The sequence below is a fragment of the Gallinula chloropus genome (assembly GCF_964237585.1).
Source record: "Gallinula chloropus genome assembly, chromosome: 32".
Classification (NCBI taxonomy): domain Eukaryota; kingdom Metazoa; phylum Chordata; class Aves; order Gruiformes; family Rallidae; genus Gallinula; species Gallinula chloropus.
The window spans coordinates 2,672,257-2,689,426 of NC_140117.1; the positions used below are offsets into that span (position 1 = coordinate 2,672,257).

Below are 17,170 nucleotides of genomic sequence, written 5' to 3' on the forward strand. Positions count from 1 at the left end.
TGACACCTTTTCAGAGGGCCAGAGGCATTTCCTTGTAGAACAAACAAAGCCAGAGGAACAACTGAAGTATTATTAAATGAGACAATACCTCGATCTGGGGTACCTGTGGTCATCTCATCAGACAGAGGTACTCATTTAGTGCACTCATCATCTCATCAGACAGAGGTACTCATTTAGCCCTGTAGGCTGCAAACCAGCAGGCAGGCAAAAAATTAATCACATGAGAAAACAACAGAAAGCCAAAATATATCAATAAACAAACCTGTATTGGTATCAAACACAACCTGTTGCAGGACTTGGGATACATGTGAAACCTAGAGCCAAGGAAAATGTGAGTCATTTTGAGATACTGTATGAGAGACCATTTCAGACTAAATGCCAAGGGGAGGACTTGGACTAAGTAGGAAATAATTAATTACAAGATTATAGAGTCACTTTGGGATGAATTGGGCCTGGGATTCGACCTACAGATACTAAAAGATGAGAACACTCAGTTCTGAGTTAGTGACAATAACTGTGCTTGGGAAAAGAAATCTCAAAGTTGTACCTGATCCAGAGCTCAGTTTAGGGTGTAATAACTGTGCTTGGAATGAGGGATGGAGTGACTTGAGGATAAATAAGAGTACTGTGGATGTGGGTCTGTGGAGTTTCATAGGGCTGAATGTCACATCAATTTTGTATGGGACTCAGTTATAAACCTCTGCTTCCTGAGGTACAGCCAGTGCACACAACAGTCCTTATGGGTGACACCGTGTGGGAACTTATCACAAAGCCAACCTGCTCATGATCCCTGCAAACTGCCTAGTGGATACTGGTGGTTATGTGGAGATGGTATTAATAGAAAACAGCTCCCTGTGGGATGGAGCAGAATGTGCACTATAGGACACTTAACCTCCCAGAGCAAGTTCTAGAATCAATTTCAAGTCCCTGGTGGTCAGCACCACCAGGTCAGCAGGTCCAGGGAGGTGACTGTGCCCCTGTACTCGGCACTGGTGAGGCTGCACCTTGAATACTGTGTCACTTTGGGGTTTGTTTCTTTGATTTTCTTTCTTATTTTGTAAAAAAAATTGTTGTTTGATTTCATAATTTTACTTTTTTTTTTGTTTTAGTTCTTCAGGGGATTTATTTTAGTTCTTTTTCATTTTTGTTTTTCAGTTGGATATTTTTAATTTCTTTTTTTTAGTTTTTTTGTTTTTAATTTTAGTTCTTTGCTTTTATCTTGGCTGTTAGTTAGGTGTAGGGTTTTTCCCCCTTTTCCCCCCTTCCTTTCATTTTGGTTGCTTTGATTTTAATGGTTCTACTTTTAAAATGTTGCCACTTTGAGGCCACTTTATAGCCTCTCTGTCCCCCCCACACCCTCTGCCAGTGCTGCCTGAGTGCCCAAGGCTCTCCAGGAGGTCACTCTCAACACACCACCCTCACCAAGAAGCCACGGCCCTTCTCCAGCCCCTCCCCAGCCCTTCCAACAGGTAGGAACCCCCTACGCTCAGTGATCTCCCTGGTGGCTTTTTGCAGGGGTGGGAGGAATCCCCCAAGGCCCAACCTGTCTCCTGGCACTGCCATTCCCTGGGAGCTCCTGGATCCGACCCCTGAAACTCCTTTGAACAGAAATACATTTTTTCTGCCTGTTTTGGGGGTCCTGCATCCATGTCAGTGGATCACAGTGGGCTTCCAGGACTCATCCCCATTGGGGTTGGGATCCCAAAGGGATGGTTTGTGTTTGCTCTTCCTGCCCCAACCCTGGGGACAAATGGCATTTTGATGGGGGTGACACCAGGAAAGGTGAAGGGCGGAGCCAACCTGAAATCTTGTTGGGTTTCCCTTCTCCCTCATGGAGCTTCTGCTGTTCCTCTGGGCACGGTGCTCGATAATGAGGTGGTTTTCCTCAGCACCCAACATCCCTCAGACACCCGTTCAGGTGCCCCAAGCATCCCAGCCTGGGCAGGAGGATGCTCTGCTGGGAGGTGATCTGCTGGTCCTGCCTGGGAGCTGGGGCTCAGCGGCTCTTCTGGGCTCACACTGCCCTCTCCTGACACTTGGGGGCGGAGACGTCCCCGGGGCTCCTCCAGCCCTGAGACCTCGAGTTGTGGAATCACAGAATGCTCTGGGTTGGAAGGCACCTTTCAAGGGCATCTAGTCCAACCCCCTGCTGTGAGCAGGGACACCTTTCACTAGATCAGGTTGCTCAGAGCTTCATCAAGCCTGACCTTGAATGGATGGAGCCTTCACCACCTCTCTGGGCAACCTGTGCTGGGTACTGGAAGGGGCTCAGTGTCCAGGCTGAACCCCTCCAACTCTCTCCAGCCTGTCTTCATAGATACTTCACCCCTTGATAATCCATGTGACCTCCTCTGGACCCACTCCAAGAGGTCCATGTCCTCCTTTTGTTGAGGGCTCTAGAGCTGGAGTCAGCACTGCACTTGGGTCTCAGCAGAGCAGAGAGGGAGAATCACCTCTCTCAATGTGCTGGATGCTGCAGCCCAGGATGCACTGGGCCAAGTGCTTTTCTGCAGGGCTGCTCTCTATCACTTCATCCCCCAGCCTGTATTGGGAGCAAGGATTGTCCCAACCCAAGTGCAGGACCTTGAGCTTGGCCTTGTTGAACTCCATGAGGCTTGCATGGGCCCCCATCTCCAGCTGGTCCAGGTCCCTCTGGATGACATCTCATCAATCCAGTTGAGTTTTTGGGGCAGTTGCGTGGGTGAGGAAGGCTTTGCACTCTGGTTCATGTGGCTTTAAAGCTGCTGGGTCGTAAGATAAGGGACAGTGTTGGCTGGTTAGTCCCCAACCCTGGGGTAGCTGTGGGGATGCCAATGTCCAGCTGCAATAAAGAGCTGTGGGGTTTCCTGACAGCTCAGCTTGGCTCATCTATTGGAAAACTGATGGAGAAGAACATCTAGATCCTCCTTTAGAGGCTAAAAAGCCTCTTTTTAGCTTCCAACCTTCAAAACTGTTTACCTATTTGAAGAATAAAACATCCTGAAAACGAGGGGTCTCTGTACCCCAGAGTGTTTGATCTGTTTGCCTCATCTGTTTGATCTGATGGGGAGTTTTACAAACTCAGGTTTCCTTCCCCAGTTTCCCTCTCGTGCTCAGTGACATCTGTTTCTTATGTGGCCACCTTCAAAATGCACCACAGAGAATTTGGTTGGGCTGTGACAGCTTGTTTGTGGGTCTCCACTTTATAATAAGGTAAAACTGGGTTTCCATGAGTGTGGGATCATGATTTTATTGATCAAGGTTCAGAAAGGGCTTCTCTTCTCCAGGAGGGCGAAACAACTAACAATAGAAGTGCCTGAGGACTGGAGGACAGCCAATGTCACTCCAGTCTTTAAAAAGGGCAAGAAGGAGGATCTGGGCAACTATAGGCCAGTCAGCCTCACTTCTGTCCCTGGAAAGGGGATGGAACAGCTTGTTCTGGATGCCATCTCCAAGCAATTGGATGAGAAGTTCATGTGGATTCACCAAGGGGAGATTGTGCTCCACCAATCTCATAGCCTTCTATGATGTCATCACTGGCTGGGTAGATGGAGGGAGAGCAGTGGATGTCATCTACCTTGACTTCAGCAAGGCCTTTGATACTGTCTCCCATGACATCCTGATAGCAAAGCTGAGAGAGCATGGGATAGATGAGTGGACAGTGAGGTGGGTTGAGAACTGGCTGTCGGGCCGAGCTCAGAGGATGGTGATCAGTGGAGCAGAGTCTGACTGGAGGCCTGTGACTAGCGGTGTTCCCCAGGGCTCGGTGTTGGGTCCAGTCCTGTTTAATATCTTCATTGATGACCTTGATTAGGGAACAGCATCCACCCTCAGCAAGTACCCGATGATACAGAGCTGGGAGGAGTGGCTGACACGCAGGACACTGCGCTGCCATCCAGTGAGACCTGGACAGGCTGGAGAGCTGGGCAGGGAGAGACCAGATGAGGTTCAACAAAAGCAAGTGTAGAGTCTGGCACCTGGGAAGTAACAACCGCTTGTATCAGTACAGGCTGGGGGATGACCTGCTGGAGAAGAGCTCTATGGAGAAGGACCTGGGGGTCCTGGTGGATGACAGGTTGGCCATGAGCCAGCAGTGTGCCCTGGTGGCTGAGAGAGCCAATGGGATCCTGGGGTGCATCCGGAGGAGTGTGGCCAGCAGGTCGAAGGAGGTGATCCTCCCCCTCTACTCTGCCCTGGTCAGGCCCCACCTGGAGTATTGTGTCCAGTTCTGGGCTCCCTGGTATAAAAAGACAGGGGTCTCCTGGAGAGAGTCCAGAGGAGGCTACAAAGATGATTAAGGGCCTGGAGCATCTCCCCTATGAGGAGAGGCTGAATAAGCTGGGGCTGTTCAGTCTTGAGAAGAGAAGACTACGGGGGCATCTAATTAAAGTTTATAATTATCTGAAGCAGGGGATGCAGGGGGAATCAGCCAGCCCCTTTTCAGTGTCTGTGGGGACAGGACAAGGGGCAATGGCTGCAAATTGGAGCGCAGGAACTTTTTCACAGTGAGGGTGACAGAGCCCTGCGACAGGCTGCCCAGGGAGGTGGTGGAGTCTCCTTCACTGGAGATATTCAAGACCCGCCTGGACGCTTATCTGAGTGATATGTCCTAGGGAGCTGCTTTGGCAGGGGGGTTGGACCTGATGATCTCTCGAGGTCCCTTCCAACCCCTACACTTCTATGATTCTATGATCTTGCAGGGTTGACTGGAGCTTTTGCCAACTCTGTGTGGCAGATGTGAGGCAGGGGTCTGCCATGAGGTAGGGGGAGCTGACCCGGGAGCTCGACCCCACATAGGTTTCACTCTCCCTTGGGGTCTTTATGCCATATGTCCCCCATCCTGGGTTCCCCTTCAGTCCTGTCCTGCAGTGCTCCCCTCCAATGCTTCTTGATAGCACTGGGGCTGGCTGGGGTAGAGGTCGTTTTCTGCAGTAGGTAATCACTCCCAGGAAACCTCCTTCTCCTTTGAGTCATCCCACTCCTGCTCCAGTTTCTCCAGGGTCTCTGGACCATTGCAGGGCCAAGCAACACCTGCAGCATTGTGTCCTGCTGATGCCAAGCTTGCCCCTTGCCTGCAATCCCCTAAATAAACATAAGCACAATCCTTGTGTCTCTGTGATTTTCTCCCTGGCCAAGTGTGGTGGTTCAGCCCCAAGCAGTGGCTGAGCAACACCAGCCACTTGCTCACCCCTCCCTTGGAGGAGAAACAGACAGAGCCCCAGTGGTTTGGGATAAGGACAGTCTACAAGGTAAAAGAAGAAAAAATAAAGGGGGAATTATTTTTAAATAAAAGGAAAAGGGGGGAATTATTTTTAAAAAGGAGGAAAATGTTTTTAAAAAAGAAGGCAAAAAATGGTGAAAAAAAGAAATAGGGTTAAAAAAAAGATAAAATACGTGATCAAAAAGAGAGAGAAGAGGCAAAGCTGGAAAAGGCATTTTCCTCGCCAATGGGTGGGGGCTGCCCCATCCTTACCCAGGGGCCGGGTGGGTTTGGGTCTGCCCTCCCCGCCCACGGTGGGTGCACAGGTAGCGTGGAGCCCCACGCTGAGCAGGCGGGGGATGTGCAGGGCTGGGGGGTGCTGAGCCCCGGCCATGGCTGCGCTGGAGCTGGTTCAGGTAGGGAGGAGCCGGGGGTGTCAGGCAGGGCGAGCCCTCGGATAGGAGTGGGACCATCCGCGGAGGTGGGGTCTGACCTCAGGGCTGGGTTTACTGCGAGGGGAATGTTGGGGCACTGAGTTTTTCCTTCCTTTGCTTTAAAAAACTAATCTTTTAAACTTTGTGTCTGACTTTAGCTTTTTGAATTTTAGTTCATCACTTTTAATTGTATTTTAATTGTATTTCTCACCTCGTGGTTTGCTGGGTTTCTTTATTTCTGAGGTTTTAATTTTATTACTTTGGGATTTTAAATATTTTTCTTTGGTTTAATTCTTATTTCATTTTTTCTATAATTTTATTCCTTAGGTTTTAATTTTCTTGATTTGCTCTTTTATTTTCTCTTTAATTTTCTTTTAAGATTAGTTCCCACTTTTTTTTTGTTTCTCTGATTTTATTTCTTTGGCTTTATAATTTTACCTATTTTGTATTATTTTAGTTCTTTGGGGTTATTTTAGTTCTTTTGAGGTTTTGTTTTTCTGTTGGATATTTTTTAATTTCCCTCCCTAGTTTGTTTGTTTGTTTAATTTTGATTCTTTGCTTTGTATTTTGGGTCTCAGTTGAGGGGCTTTTCCTCTTTCCCTTTCATTTTGGTTACTTTGTTTTTAATGGTTTAACTTTTAAAATGTTGCCACCTTGAGGCCACTTTACAGCCTCTCTGCTTGAGGCACCTCAGTGGTCTCCACGGTGGCTTTTTGTGGGGGTGGGATGACTCCCCCAGACCCTGACCTCTCTCCTGGCAGTGCCTTTCCTTGAGATCTCTTGGCTCTGACCACCAAAGCTCCTTTGAACTGAAATGTGTTTTTTTTCTCCCTGTTTTGGGGGTTCCACATCCAAGTAAGAGGGTCGTGGTGGGTTTCCAGGTCTCATCCTCGTCAGGGTTGGGATGCCCAAGTGGATGGTTTGTGTTTCTTCTTCCAATTCCAACCGCGGGGACAAATGGAGTTTTGTTCCCATGCTGATGGGGGTGACACCAGGAAAGGTGAAGGTGCTGCCTGTGCTCATTGGCTGGTTGTGTGAGGGCAGAGCCAACCTGAAACCTCATTTGGTTTCCCTTCTCCAGCTCTGAAGGGGCACTTCATGGAGCTTCCATGGCTCCTCTGGGCATGGTGCTCAATAATGAGGTGGTTTTCCTCAGCACCCAACAGCCCTCAGACACCCATTCAGGTGCCCCAAGCATCCCAGCCTGGGCAGGAGGATGCTCTTCTGGGAGGCGATCTGCCAGTCCTGCCTTGGAGCTGGGCCTCAGCGGCTCTTCTGGGCTCACACTGCCCTCCCCTGACACTTGGGGGTAGAGACGTCCCCAGGGCTCCTTCAGCTCTGAGACTCGAGCTGTGGAATCACAGAATGCTCTGGGGTGGAAGGCACCTTTGAAGGCCATCAAGTCCATGTCATGCCGTGTCGTGTGTCTTCTGTGTGTGTGTGTCTCAGTGACCATGGACACCTTTCATTAGATCAAGTTGCTCAGAGCTTCATCAAGCCTGGCCTTGAATGTCTCCAGGGATGGAGCCTCCACCACCTCTCTGGGGAGCCTGGGCCAGTGTCCCACCACCCTCAGAGGGCAGAACGTCTTCCTCATGTCTTATCTAAACCTGCCCTGCTCTAGTTTGAAACCATCACCCCTCATCCTATCACTCCATGCCCTTGGGAACAGTCCTTCCCAGCTTGCCTGTAGGTCCCTTCAGGGACTGGAAGGGGCACTGAGGTCTCCCCTGAGCCTTTGCTTCTCCAGGTTGAACAGCCCCAACCCTCTCAGCCTGTCTTTGTAAGAGAAGTGCTCCAGCCCTCTGATCATCCTTGTGGCCTCCTCTGGACCTGCTCCAAGGGGTCCATGTCCTTCTTGTGTTGAGGGCTCCAGATCCTTTCCCCTGGCCAGAGACCCTTATCACCAGCCATGGGATATGACCAGGCTGGCAGGGAGACACTGCTGTGGATTTGGGGAATTTTCTTGTTTCCGTTATAAGCAATTTGGTGTCTCCACTAGCTCTGTCTGATCTTCATGAGCAGTTATCACATAAAACATGGTCCCACCTGATCAAACACTTTTTCTTTCCCTTCCAGAGGAACGAGCTGCAGAAATGAGTGAGTCTCCATGAACTCCAGCATAGCATGGGGTCCTGTCCTGGGCTATCTATGTTTGTCCCTTTCCCTCCTTTTCTTTACTCATCTCCTCTCCATGGTCACACAGGTAACACCACAGAATGCTCCAGTGTGGGTCTCTCCGTCACTCATCTCTATGTCTCTGTCTCTCTCCACGGGCTGCAAGTGCTGTCAGGGCTTGCTCCAACAGGGGACAGAGCGTCTTCTATATATGTCTCCCTGCTCCAGCAAGAGGCCTCTCCTCAGGCTGCAGGTGGGGTTTTGGCCTTTTCCATGGGCTGTGGGGGGATGGGTTTCTCCAGGGGCTGCAGGGGCATCTTTCTCTCCAGCACCGGGGACACCTCCTTCCCCACTTCCCTGCCCTTGGTGTCTGCACAGCTTCTCACTCCCTTCTCTATGGGCAAAAGGCAGCTGCTTGCGTTATTTCTCTCCTAACTGTGATTCCCAGAGGCGCTGTGACCATCGCTGATGCACTCGGCCTTGGTCAGCAGTAACTCTGGTCTTGAGCCAGGTGGTGTTTGCTCTGTGGGGCCTGCAGAGAGCTTCTGGCTGCTCATTGCAGCAGCCACCCCTGCAGCCCCCCTTCTCCACCAGAACCCAGCCATACAAAGCAGTCAGGCACACTGGACTTCACCAGGATCAGTGGGTAACTGTGCATTGTCCTGATATTAAACCACCTTCCGGGGCCTGTTCCGTCGGGTACTGGGGGCCTCTCTCCATGGAGATCCTTCTGCCTGGCTGGCACACGCCACCTTCACTGCAGGGAAACCTTTCACACCTGGCAGGAGTTGCTGCCAGAGGCTGAGGGCTCGCATCTTCTCCCCCCTCGCCTTGTCCATGCCCCTTCCCCACACAGGGAGCCCGGCTGCTTGGCCTCCCTGCCCTCCAGTTCTGGGCGTCTGGCCCTGTTACCGTGGTACCACAGCAGCCCAACCTGCCTTTTGCTAGACTTCCTCCGCTCTGCCAGAGGCTGCCGCCTGTCCGGCGCCGCTCTTTGCAGCCTCCTGTCTGGGCCTGCTTTTTGCAGCCACGATTGGCTGCTTCCCCCGCCACTCGTGGGCTCTGCACACTGGTTGGCTAGAGCAGAGCCTGCTGCTCCTCTCCTCAAAGTTGACAGCAGCAGCGGACGTGCAGGTCGGGTCCGGGGGGGTGCTGTTGCTGGGGAAGGGGCTGTGGGGGTGGGTTTGGGCTCCCCAAGTCCCCCCCTCCTATTCCCTGCTGGGAGCCATCACTTGTGACTCCCCACTTCCTGCTTGGCTCAGCCATGCCGAGTCAGTGGCAGTCGGGAGCCCTTCCGTGGAGCGTCCTCACAGGAGCTGCTTTGCCCAGCTGCCCCCAGCCCCCCTAGGGTGAACGGTCTGACCCTGGGGTGGGCTCAGCCCCTGCACCAGCAACGGGGAGTATCCAGGCACCGGTTGTGCCTGTGTCCTCCTCGTATCACACCGCACCTACCCGGTTTGCCTTAACCCCCTCCAACCCTCACCCCCTGATCTGCATCTCTGTGGGACCTCCTCCATCACTGACACCACGGACCTTGGTCTTCCCTTCCTGGGAAGCAGGACCTCCTTCTGGACTAACCTCGGTGCCCCAAAATCCCCCCACTAGTCACATCCCCCCCACACCGTGGGTCTGTGCACCCCCATCCCTCACTGTCACCCATGTCTCCACAGAGCTCCACTCCCTGCACTACTTTGACATTGCGGTGTCAGAAAATGAACTGATTTCTTGTAACTCCTCTCCCAGCAGCGTGCTGTTAAGCAGGGCTGGAACAAAAGCATCCCTCAGACACCCGTTCAGGTGCTCCAAGCATCCCAGCCTGGGCAGGAGGATGCTCTGCTGGGAGGTGATCTGCTGGTCCTGCCTGGGAGCTGGGGCTCAGTGGCTCTTCTGGGCTCACACTGCCCTCTCCTGGCACTTGGAGAGGGAGATGTCCCAAGGGCTTTTCCAGCTCTGAGTTGCAACTTGTAGGACCACAGAATGGAAAAAACACAGGGCTCCCTCCGTCCATCCATCTATCCCTCCCTCCCTCTCTCAAGCCTTCTCTCCACCCCTCTCTTCCCCCACCCCTCCCTCTTTTCATCTCACCCTCCATCTCTCCATGTCACTGCATTGCCCAAACGTGGAGAGCTAAAACTCATGATGTCCTTCAACTGGATCCAACCTTCTCCTTCCACATCTCCCTTCAAATTCCAACAGTGCCATTGACTGACCAAGACCAGACATTTGCAGCATTGGCCATTTTCACCTTCTGCTGTCTTTTTCTATGGGGGGAGGGGCGTGTGGGGGGATGTTGTTTGGGGGTTTTTTGCTTTCCAAACTCACAGGGTTGGGTCTAGGCAGAAGTTCTCCAGGTGGAACCTAACCAAATCAAGGCTCTCAGCCACCTTGGGAAGAATCTCCCCAGGACTCAGCCCATGTAGGCTTGAGGCAGAACACAAATACAAGGGGACTATGACATAGTCACCATCACGGAAACGTGGTGGGATGCCTCACGTGACCAGAGCGATGTCAGCTACAAGCTCTTTGGGTGGGACAGGCAAGGAAGGAGAGGAGGTGGGGTAGGCCTCTATGTTAGGGAGCATTCTGATTGACTTGAGCGTGATGACGGGGTTGAGTGTCTTTAGCCCTTCTGACTTTCTCCCTACATGATCTCACTGAATTCCTATAGTCACAGTGGAGCCACCTCAAGTGCTGGGTTCAGGTTGTCCCTGGGAGCTGCTTAATGCTTTGTTTTCTACCTGTGGGCTTTGGTAGGAGGATGTGGAACTTCAGCAACTCGCCTGTGCTGCAGCCTCAAGTCCCGCCCAAAAGTGGTTAATCTGACTGTGGGCAAATTTCCGTCCTTTTCATCAACCTGCTGCAGCAGCAGCTCGTTTCGTTTCCACCACCAACTTTTCTTTCTCTGGGGGTTTAGAACATTCCCCTTAATTTTGAGCTCTTGTTGGATTTGGGATAACTCCTGGAGAGGGGCTGTGGGGCAGAGCAGGGGCTGCCCCGGGGACCATTCTGCAGTCTTGTCCTGCCCTCGAGCATCAGCTTCTGGTGCCATCAGGGCTGCTTGCACAGGGGCTTTGGGGATTTCAGAGCCTCTTTGGGGCAGGGGCAGCCCTTCTTCACCACATTCCCTCTGGCAGGGGCAGCTGTGACCTCCATCGGCCTCCTCTGCCTCCCTTCCCCTCCCTCCTCTCCAGTGTGGCCACAGATGTGGCTCCTGGTGAGCCCTGGGGGCGTCCTGAGGTACTGGGTGACACTCCACGTGCTCCAGCTGGGATCAGGTAGGGATCCTCCAGGGCTGGCAGGGGCTTCTGCCCACTCTGGGTGGCAGATGAGCTGGATGAGCAGGGAGCTGCCACTGAGTGGGGGGAGCCCAGCTCGGAGCTCAGTCCCACCTGCTTTCGCTTTCCCTTGGCCGTTGTGGCAGCAGCGGGACTGACTGGGGTGGAGGTTGTTTTCTGGAGCAGGTTCCTGCTCCTGGAAAACCTCCATCTCCTTCCAGTCCTCCCTCTCTTGCTCACGTTTCCCCAGGGTCTCTGGACCATGGGAGGGAAAAGCAACACCCGCGGCATGGAGCGTGCCTGGCTCATGCCAAGCTCAGCCCTGGCCTGCAACACCCTCAATTAATGTAGGTGCCATCTCATGTCTCTGTGTCCTTCTCCATGGCCAAGCTGACTTCAGAGTGGTGGGACCAGGCCACCCTCTCCGTGTCACCGTGGGGCAGGACATTGTGCTGCCGTGCCACTTGTCCCCAGCCATGGACGCTCAGAGCTGGGACATCAGGTGGATCCAGCACAGGGTGTCTGAAACGGTGCACCACTACCGACATGGGGAGGATGTGTCTGGGGAGCAGATGAAGGAATATGTTGGGAGGACAGAGCTGGCCAGACATGGTCTCTCCAACGGAAGCCTGGACTTGCGAATCTCTGGGCTGAGACCCTCTGATGATGGTTATTACCTCTGCACCGTGACCGATGGTGCCTCTTATGGAGAAGCTTCAGTGGAGCTGGAGGTGTCAGGTTTGTGTGTGGTGTGGTGTTTGCAGGGTTTGCTGTGGTGTCCCTGGCCTTGTGTGTCCCTCCCAGACCCGTGTCCCATCCCTTGGTGCCTCAGGAGAGCTGGCATGGTGTCTGGAAACCTTGGGGGGGTGCAGATGCTGCCTCGAGGTGCTGAAGCTGGGCAGCTCGGTCTTGCTGTGCCAGGAGGTCTGGGGGGAGATCTGGGGCTGTTGGGCACCAATGCTGGGTGGATCCTACATAGGTTGGGGTGGGTTTGGTGGGAGCTGTGATGGGTCTCCTCTGGGATCTGGTGGTCGCCTTGGAGCTGAGCCCATGCCCACCTGATTCCAACCCTGGGCTCTTCCCCAGCCACAGGCTCTGGCCCTCAGCTCTCTCTGGAGGGTTACAAGGCCGGAGGCATCCGGGTGCTGTGTCGATCGGCCGGATGGTTCCCGCAACCGGAGGTGCTGTGGAAAGACCCCAACGGGCACCATGTCCCCTCGGTCTCCCAGAGACGTTCCACTGACGCCAGAGGCTTGTTTGACACCGAAGACACCATCGTGGTGACGGGGACCAGAGAGGGGAACTGGTCCTGTGTGGTCAGGAACAGCCGCCTGGCCCAGGAGCAGGAGGCGTCCCTGCGCATCTCCGGTGCGACGGCTGCAGCCAGCCCCTGCGGCGCTGGAGCAGGGCGGGGGGTGGCTGCCTTGCTTGGAGCAGCTTTGGGCTGGGCTTGGGGTGCAGTGTGAGGGTGTGGGGCACAGGAGGACTCTGTCGCCTTGAGGCCAGGGCTCCCAGAACAAGGGCTGAGATGTGTGGGGTGGGGGTCTCTTGGCCCTTCTCCCCATGGACACGAGAGTAAATTGGTCCCTTTCCCTGTGGATCTGTTTATTTCTCAGCTCCCTTTTTTCTTGATGCCCGTCCCAGGATGGTCGGTCTGGACGTGCTCGTCTTGGTCCTTGTATTCTCCATTGGGATCATTTGCCTTGGAGCTTATCTCTGGAGAAGGAAAGGTGTGTTTACCCCTAAAAGATGTGTTCCCTTCATATATAAGCTCTTTGGGCTCGGATGGAAGGGGACGAGGACATGGTGGGGTGTGGGCAGGAGGACAGGGAGCATGGCCAAAGCACTTGGCTGGTGGGAAGGTCCCAGAGACCCTCTGGAGCTATTCCCGCTGAGGAAGCAAGCTGCTCTCCTGACCTCCTCTTCCTCTGGCGTTGCTTTCCAGCGCTGCAGTTTTCCAGAGAGCTGGGTGAGTCCTTCTGGCCCCTTCCCCCAGCAAAACCTCCTGGCACAGGACCCCCTGGGAGGGACTTGGCTCTGTGGGGTTCCTGACATTGGGGCTGAGATCCAGAAAGCCTGGGTAGGCTGGCAGGGGGATGGGCTGGGAGGGAGCCATTCCTGGGAGCAAGGTGGTCTGGTCCTACTCCCCAGAAAGAAGGAGTTTAGGATCAGCCTGAGCTCTGTGTGCTCTTGTGGGATCTGCTGTGGGGTGAGTGGTTGTTCGCTTTGGTCACATGTCGTTTCTTGTTTTTTCTTTCCAGGGAAACGGGATGCAGCCCTGGGTGAGTCTGGTGGAAGGAGCCATTCCTGGGGTCAGGGGTTTGCCCTTCCCAAACAGGAATTTGGGGTGTGCCTGAGCTCTGACGGCTCCTCATGGGCAGTTCTGGAATGATGAGATATCCCACCTGATCAAACATTGCTTTCTCTTTGTTTTCAGAGGAACAAGATGGAGCCCTGAGTGAGTGTCCATGAGCTGCAGCACATCATGTGGTCCCGTCCAGGATTTTTGTGCTTGGACCTTTGGCCCATCCTCTCCATCCCCCATCCCTGGTTCTGGGAAAGCCCAAGGCCATGTGCCTTGAAGGGTGGGCAGCTCGGAGAGACCTGCGTGGAGATGGATGCTCTGCCCTGCCCAAGTGCTCCTGGTACCAGTATGGAACATGACCAGCATGGGGGCAGCCATTCCTGGGGATTTTTGGGGGGTGGTTCCATTTCCCACACAGCAGTTCTGGGGTGACAAGCTCTGCCCTCTGATCATATATCACTTTTTATTTTTATTTCCAGAGGAACGAGATGCAGCCCTGGGTGAGTGTCCCTGAGCCCCGGCACAGCCTCAGGTCCTGTCCTGGGATCTCACCACTCAGCCCTTTCCCTCCTTGCCCATCCTCTCCATCCCCCATCCCTGGGGCTAGGAAAGTCCAAGGCCATGTGCCTGGGAGGGTGGGCAGCTCTGGGGGACCAGGGCAGGGATGAACCCTCTGCTCTGCCCAGAGCTGCTGGCACCGGCTCTGGGATCTGACAAGCTCTCCTCTCTCCTTGCAGCATGGAGGAAGTTTCTGCTGCCCAACACTACAGGTAACTGAGGTTTGGATGCTTCTCGGGGTGGTTCTCCTCCCATTCCTTGTGAGCAAAGGGCATCTGGGCTGGACAGTGCATGGGACTGTCTGTGTCTGGGAGTGTTAGGTGACTCCCAGACCCCAAGCATTGCACTGGGCTGTTCCACCTCTGTGTTCTGGCCTGTCCCACCCCTCATGAGCTCCATCAGTGAGAGCAAGAAGAGCCAACTCCCGCCCCCAACACTCCAGGCACTGTCCGGATCCAGCCACTGCCTCCCCATCCTGCTCCTCCAAGCTTGGGCAGCAGCCCCACTGGTGTCTGTTCCCATGGGACTGAGTTCAAATTCCCCTGGGATGGGATCTCTAGCAGGAAGAAGATTCCCCATGTCCTGCCCTGAGTGGTAGATCCTGGCCCCAGGGGGGTGAAAACTGCCTAGTGCTGAGCTCTGCCCCTGATGCTCTGGCTCCTCCTGTCCCTACAGACGTGGTGACCCTGGATCCTGACACGGCTCATCCCAAGCTTGTCCTGTCCCAGGATGGGAGAAGTGTGAGATGGGGACCAACACAGCAGGACCTGCCTGACACCCCTCAGAGATTTGCGTGTAGGTTCTGTGTGCTGGGCCAGGAGGGATTCAGTGAGGGGAGACACTGCTGGGAGGTGGAGGTGAAGGGGGAGGTGGGAGGGGATTCAGCATGGGCTCTGGGGGTGGCCAGGGACTCTGTGAACAGAAAGGAGAAAATACACCGGAGTCCTGAACAAGGGATCTGGGCAGTGGAGCACTACGAAGAGAAGTTTCGGTCTCTCACCGAACCTCGCACCCCCCTGTCCAGAGTGCCCAGCAGAGTCTGGGTCTGTCTGGACTATCTGCAGGGGCTGGTGACTTTCATCGATGGTCACAGTGGGGCTGAGATCTTCACTTTCCCACCAGCCTCGTTCAATGGAGAGACCATCCGACCCTGGTTTTGGGTTGGGAAATTCAAAACAGAGTTGTGTCTCAGGGACAACACCTCCTGCCCCCCTTTGATTCCACTATCCCCATCCCCACAGAGCCCCTGCCCTTCTGCAGACCCTGCCCACGCTCCTCTCCTCGGTGCCACAGGAACAGATGTTCCCCTCAGCCCTGTCCCAGCACAGGCAACAGTGGGGCAGTGAGGGGGCTCAGAAGGTTTCGGCTGGGCTGGAGCTCATTATCCCACCATGGCTGATATGGGCTGCTTGCTGTATTCCTGCTGCAGACAGAACTGATAATGCTGTGATGATGCAACCGTTAGGACCCATGTGGGGATGCGCAAGCCATGTCTGGGACATGGTTACTCGCCCTGGGCTCCATCATATCTCCAGCTGTCCCAGTCTGGCCGGGCTGAAATCTATAAAGTTGAATTTTGCAGGTAGGTGGGTCAGAAATGTGTTTGGGTTGGTGCCCAGACACGATTAATCTGGGGGTCAGGGCTCTGCCTGGCTCTGCTCACAACCCCCTCTGAAGATGAGCCTGAGGACTCATCCAAAGGACACTCTGGTGACAAGCGTCCCTGGGGAGAGCTGAACGTCTGAGGAAGAGGAAAGCTCCTACCCCAGCTGGGGTGAGGGCTGGGAGTGACCGCAGCCTCTCAATAGCCATTTTCTCCCCTGCCCAGTTGGGAAGGGCAGTGACAGAGCAGCTTTGGTGGGCGTCTGGCCTCCAGCCAGGGCCAAACCACCACACTTCCCCTCCCCCTTTTTTACCTTTCTCTTTTTTTTTTACTTTTCCCCCCTTTATTCCTTCTCCCTCCCTACCCACCCCCCTCCACCACCCCCTTTTGTTCCCATTTCTTCTTCTCTGCCTCTCCCTCTTCCTCCTCCACAGTCCTGGCTGCCTGACCCTTGCTCAGACAGGAGATGTTGGCAGGTGCCTCGACAGGTCGATGAAGTGCTCAAAGATCTAGGTTAGCACAGGACAGGAATGGTTGAACCTGATGGTCTTAAAAGGCTTCTCCAACCCTGTGATTTGGTGATTCCTCTCCTGTTGGGGAGGCAGCAGGTCTGGCAGCAGCCCAGCTCTGATGGGTGAAGGCTCTGACCTTGCCAATAGCCCTGCATTCCCCTGAGATGGGGAAGTCACTCATGCTGAAAGCTTTGTAACCAGTTCAGGGAACACCCTGACCATGCAGACAGGGTGTGCAGACCACGCAGATCCAAGAAGGAGGTAAAAAAGGCCACCCAATGGGACAAGTGAAAACCAGCCCTTCAGCTTGTAGTGTTTGGACGTGTTGTTTGGGTGATGCTATAAAAAGGCTGGTGCAATAAAGCCAGAAGCATCCTGAAGCACATTGGTTGCTGCCTGGTGTGTTGTGTCTGTCCCTACAACAACACTCTCCCACCCCTGTTCCTCCACTGAGGTCCCAGCGCTGTGAGCAGGAGGTGTGCTCTTCCTGGGGTCTCCAAGAGGGATCCTTCCTCCCTGCTGTGCCTTGCTGAGGAAGCTGCCTGTGGAAGAGCCTTTGTTTCACTCCTCAGCCGGCTCCACCATGGTCCTGCCCACGGGCTGCAGGTGGAATCTCTCCTGTGTCTCCTGGAGTGCCTCCTCCCCTCCCCTTCTTCCCTGGCCTCGGTGTCTGCCAAGTGTCTGACGCCGTCTCGCTCCCTTCTCTGGGGGCCAAACGCGGCCGGTTGTGGCTCTTTCCTATCCCAGAGGCGCTGCCACCGTCGCTGATGGGCTCGGCCGTGGTCAGCAGCAGGGCCAGCCTTGAGCCCGGCCGGTGTTGGCTCTGTTGGGCCTGGGGGAAGCTTCAGTCTTGTTGAAGCCGCCCCTGGAACCCCCACCCCAAAGTGCCACACAGACCCACAGCCATTCCCCAGACCCCCAGGCCCAAGCCCCATCTCCACACCCATCCTCAGGCTCCCGGGACAGGGGAATCAGGCCCATCCCCAGAACCCATCTCCAGGCCCATTGTCTGGCCCCCAAGACAGGAGAATCAGGCCCATCCCTGGGCCTCATGCTCAGCCCCATCCCCAGGCCCAGGCTGCCAGGCCTCACCCCCAGGACCCCAGCCTTCAGGCCCCAGGCCCCCCCCTCAGGCCCCATCCTCAGCCCCACAGAACCAGACCCTGGGAACCCGCTCCACCATGGG

General features: G+C 54.5%; 2 protein-coding genes across 2 annotated transcripts in view; both read left to right on the forward strand.

The window, feature by feature from the left end:
- LOC311202958 (class I histocompatibility antigen, F10 alpha chain-like) overlaps positions 1 to 17,170 on the forward strand; it is a gene marked incomplete at its 3' end in the record, with an annotated part of 174,225 nt that overhangs the window by 34,221 nt on the left and 122,834 nt on the right. The window lies entirely within an intron of this gene.
- On the forward strand, positions 11,483 to 15,215 carry LOC311202893 (butyrophilin subfamily 1 member A1-like; the record flags this gene model as incomplete). The annotated part of the gene is made up of 6 exons (XM_084277540.1): positions 11,483 to 11,744; positions 13,268 to 13,288; positions 13,444 to 13,464; positions 13,791 to 13,811; positions 14,049 to 14,081; positions 14,545 to 15,215. The coding sequence occupies 6 exons, from the start codon at positions 11,483 to 11,485 to the stop codon at positions 15,213 to 15,215; spliced, it is 1,029 nt and encodes a 342-aa protein (XP_084133666.1).